This window comes from Empidonax traillii, unplaced genomic scaffold (assembly GCF_003031625.1).
Source record: "Empidonax traillii isolate 1590-97213 ecotype Southwest subspecies unplaced genomic scaffold, ASM303162v1 scaffold7239:size5209, whole genome shotgun sequence".
Lineage (NCBI taxonomy): Eukaryota > Metazoa > Chordata > Aves > Passeriformes > Tyrannidae > Empidonax > Empidonax traillii.
The window spans coordinates 1,352-5,209 of NW_020962432.1; the positions used below are offsets into that span (position 1 = coordinate 1,352).

The 3,858-nt window shown below is 68.1% G+C and overlaps 1 protein-coding gene across 1 annotated transcript; it reads left to right on the forward strand.

Annotated features, from left to right (window-relative positions):
- Window positions 1–89: 89 nt before the first annotated feature.
- Window positions 90–1,665, forward strand: LOC114073599 (kinesin-like protein KIF3C). Its single transcript, XM_027911327.1, has one exon. The coding sequence runs from the start codon at window positions 91–93 to the stop codon at window positions 1,663–1,665; it is 1,575 nt and encodes a 524-aa protein (XP_027767128.1). The 5' UTR covers window position 90.
- Window positions 1,666–3,858: the final 2,193 nt, after the last annotated feature.

Sequence of the window (3,858 nt, forward strand, 5' to 3'; positions counted from 1 at the left end):
CGGCCCCGGCCCCGGCCCCGGGGATGCCGCGGGGGCGGCGCGGCTGAGCCCCCCAGCCCCGCTGCGCCGCCGGCCCCGCCCGCCGCCGCCATGGCCGGCAAGCCCCGCAGCGGCTGCGAGGCGCTCCGGGTGGTGGCCCGGTGCCGGCCCATGAGCCGGCGGGAGGAGGCGGCGGGATACGAGCGCGTCTTGGAGCTGGACGTGAAGCTGGGCCAGGTGAGCATCCGCAACCCCCGCGCCGCCCCCGGGGAGCTGCCCAAGACCTTCACCTTCGACGCCGTGTACGACGCCAGCTCCAAGCAGGCCGATCTGTACGATGAGACGGTGCGGCCGCTCATCGACTCGGTGCTGCAGGGCTTCAACGGCACCGTCTTCGCCTACGGCCAGACCGGCACCGGCAAGACCTACACCATGCAGGGCGCCTGGGCCGAGCCGGAGAAGCGCGGCATCATCCCCAGCGCCTTCGAGCACATCTTCACGCACATCTCCCGCTCCCAGAACCAGCAGTACCTGGTGAGGGCCTCGTACCTGGAGATCTACCAGGAGGAGATCAGGGACCTCCTCGCCAAGGACCAGAGCAAGAAGCTGGAGCTGAAGGAGAACCCCGAGACGGGGGTGTACATCAAGGACCTCTCCTCCTTCGTGACCAAGAACGTCAAGGAGATCGAGCACGTGATGAACCTGGGGAGCCAGACGCGCTCCGTGGGCAGCACCAACATGAACGAGCACAGCTCGCGCTCCCACGCCATCTTCCTCATCACCATCGAGTGCAGCGAGACGGGGCCGGACGGCGAGGAGCACATCCGCGTGGGCAAGCTCAACCTGGTGGACCTGGCCGGCAGCGAGCGCCAGAACAAAATGGGGGCCCACGGAGAGCGCCCCAAGGAGGCCTCCAAGATCAACCTCTCCCTCTCCGCCCTGGGCAACGTCATCTCCGCGCTCGTGGACGGCAGGAGCACTCACATCCCCTACCGGGACTCCAAGCTGACCCGCCTGCTGCAGGACTCCCTGGGGGGCAACGCCAAGACAATCATGGTGGCCACCCTGGGCCCGGCCTCCCACAGCTACGACGAGAGCCTCTCCACGCTCAGGTTCGCCAACAGGGCCAAGAACATCAAGAACAAGCCCCGGGTGAACGAGGACCCCAAGGACACCTTGCTGCGGGAGTTCCAGGAGGAGATCGTCCGGCTGAAAGCCCAGCTGGAGAAACGCGGGATGCTGGGCAGGAAGAGGAGAAGGAGCAGCCGGAGGAAGAAAGCCGTGGACGGAGAAGGCACCGTGGAGAACGAGGGGGAGGACGACAACGAGGACGGCCTGGAGAAGAACATGGAGAACTACTTGAAGGAGCAGAAGGAGAGACTGGAAGAGGAGAAGGCCGCTATCCAGGACGACCACAGCCTGGTGAGCGAGGAGAAGCAGAAGCTGCTCCAGGAGAAGGAGAAGATGATCGAGGACCTGCGGAAGGAGCAGGAGGCCACGGAGCTGCTGGCCATCAAGTACAAGGTACGTGTCCCCACACGCCGTCACGACCTGCTGTGCCCCCAGCCCCTCACGGCGCGTGGGAACGGGCCCCAAATTGGGAGCCTGTGCCAGGAGCACACCCAGGTGGCCAGGCAAGGGGGGCCCTCAGCAAGGTGTCCAGGCAGGGCCCCCAGGAGACCCTGACCCACGCCGATGTGTGGGGCTGGGCAGGGGTTGGCCTCTGGCGTGGACGTGCTTTGGAACCCTGTGTGGAGCTGCAGGGAGGCGGGTGGGAAGGGCCGTGGGGGAGTGGGTCACTGGTGGCACGAGTTTGCTGTGCTCAGCTCCGGTCCCCCTCGGCACAACAAAGCAGCTTGTGGCAGGGAGGGGGAGTGACGGGAGTGATGCTGCAGATTCGTCCCCGGTGGCACCAGGAGCGTGCCCAGGGCTGGTGCTGGGGACACTGTGCACCTGCCCCCCACCAGCCCCCCACTTTGTGCTGGGCTGGGCAGGGCTGTGAGCCCCTGGCACGGCCTGGCAGCTCTGCGGGGACCCCTGCCCCTCTCCCAACCCCAAAGCCTTCCTGGCACCCTGAGCCGGAGCAGGGTGGGTGGGGGCACGTAACTGGCTCCACCACCGGCTCAGGGATGCTCAGGGATGTGGGGCTGGGGGTGAGAGGGGCCATGGCAGCCCCAGCCGTGCCGGGGGTCTGGGGCTGCACCTCTGCCCCCACCCCAGCCCTGCTCCTGCCCCTGCCCCGTTGAGGCTGGGGGGTCCTGACCCCCCCTACGTGCCCTTGGCAGCTGTGGGGCCGTGACCACAGTGAGGGTGGTGGGGAGGGAGCCCCAGCCCCCTGACTGCCATGCCGTGCTCTGGCACAGCCCCTCGGGCACCGGGGTGGCCCAGATGCAGCGACAGGGCTGGGGCACAGGCAGGGGCCCCTCTGGGGGGGACGTGCTCGGGGTGTCAGGGCTGAGCTGGGGGTTCCAGACCCTCCCCCGTGGGCAGGGCTGTGTTTGTTGCAGCCCCGGGGAGGCTGGGCCGTGCCCAGGGACGCGTGGCCGTGCCCAGGGATGCGTGATCATGCCCAGGGATGCGTGGCCGTGCCTGGATGCCTGCACAGAGACCCGTGGGAACCCACTGGGATGTGCCGCTGGGGCACTGGTCCCTGGCTGGCACGGCGGGTGTCCCGTGGCAGTTGTCCTGGAAGAGCAGGATGCCCAGCCCGGTCCCCACAGCCATCCCCTCGCCACGGTGGGGGGTGGGTTGTGGGGTGCAGGCTGTGGGGTGCAGGTTGTGAGGTGCAGGCTGTGGCTGGCAGCCGTCCAGCGTGGTCTCCTCATCTGGCACAGCACAGCGGGGCTGGCCCAGGGCCACTGTGTGTCCTGGAAGTGCTGAGTAACAAGGCAGGGCCGGAGGCGAGGTGACACCACGTCCCCTTGGGTGGCCTTCAGAGCCTCTCCCTACACGGGGATCCTCTGGCCGGGGGGTACAGCACAGTCACAGCAGTGAGGGGTCACCTCAGGGAGCAGAAATCCCCCCCTGCGTCAGCCCAGCGCTCACCCCACGGGGCACTGTCTGGGGGACACTGTGGGGGACACTGGGTGGCCTCCCGGTGCCCACGGGCAGCCCTGGCACACAGCAGGGCCAGGCAAGGAGCCACTGGCTCTGTCGTGGCCGTGGCAAAGGCAGCCAGGGTGACTGTGGGGACACGGGGTGCCCCCCACACCCAGGGGGGACACACTCGGGGGGACCCGTGTGTCATCACGCTGGTGGGCGTGGACTCTGCCCCTGCCACCCAGCTGGGTTGGTGGGCACCACAGAGCACAAAGAGGTGGGGGCCAGCCTGCCCAGATGTGCTCCTGGGCTCCCAGATGTGCTCCTGGGCTCCCAGATGTGCTCCTGGGCTCCCAGCTGTGCCCAGGGGGCGGGGCAGTGCCGTGGACAAGCCGGGTGTGGGTGTGGGTGTGGGTGTGGGTGTGGGTGTGGGTGCTGTGGGCCCTGATGGCTCTGCCGGGGGCTGAGGCCGAGGTCAGCGGGAGGGAAAGTGCTGGAAAGTTATTTGGGTGCCGGAAATAAGTTCCCGGGAGGGGCTTAGTGCTAAAGGGGATTGGGAGGCTGCTGGGTGGAGGGAATAAGTGCTCTGGCAGGGAGAAAACAGCGGCACTAAGAAACCCCTTAATCCGGCGGGGAGGGGAGGCAGCAGCATCGTCCCTGCACCCCAGCAGGGGTAGGGGACACTCAGCATCCCAGGGGACAAGTGGGGCCAGGAACGGGGTTTGGAGGAGAAGGGTGAGGGGCCTGGAACACCCCCGTGCCCCCAGCGCAGCTGCTCCGGGAGCCCTGGCAGGGGGTGGCACAGGATCGAGTCGGGGGCTGCCCTTGGGGTCCCACCCC

Excerpts from the sequence above, each read along its gene's own strand:
- LOC114073599 (XM_027911327.1), top strand. The coding sequence starts at position 91 with ATGGCCGGCAAGCCCCGCAGCGGCTGCGAGGCGCTCCGGGTGGTGGCC.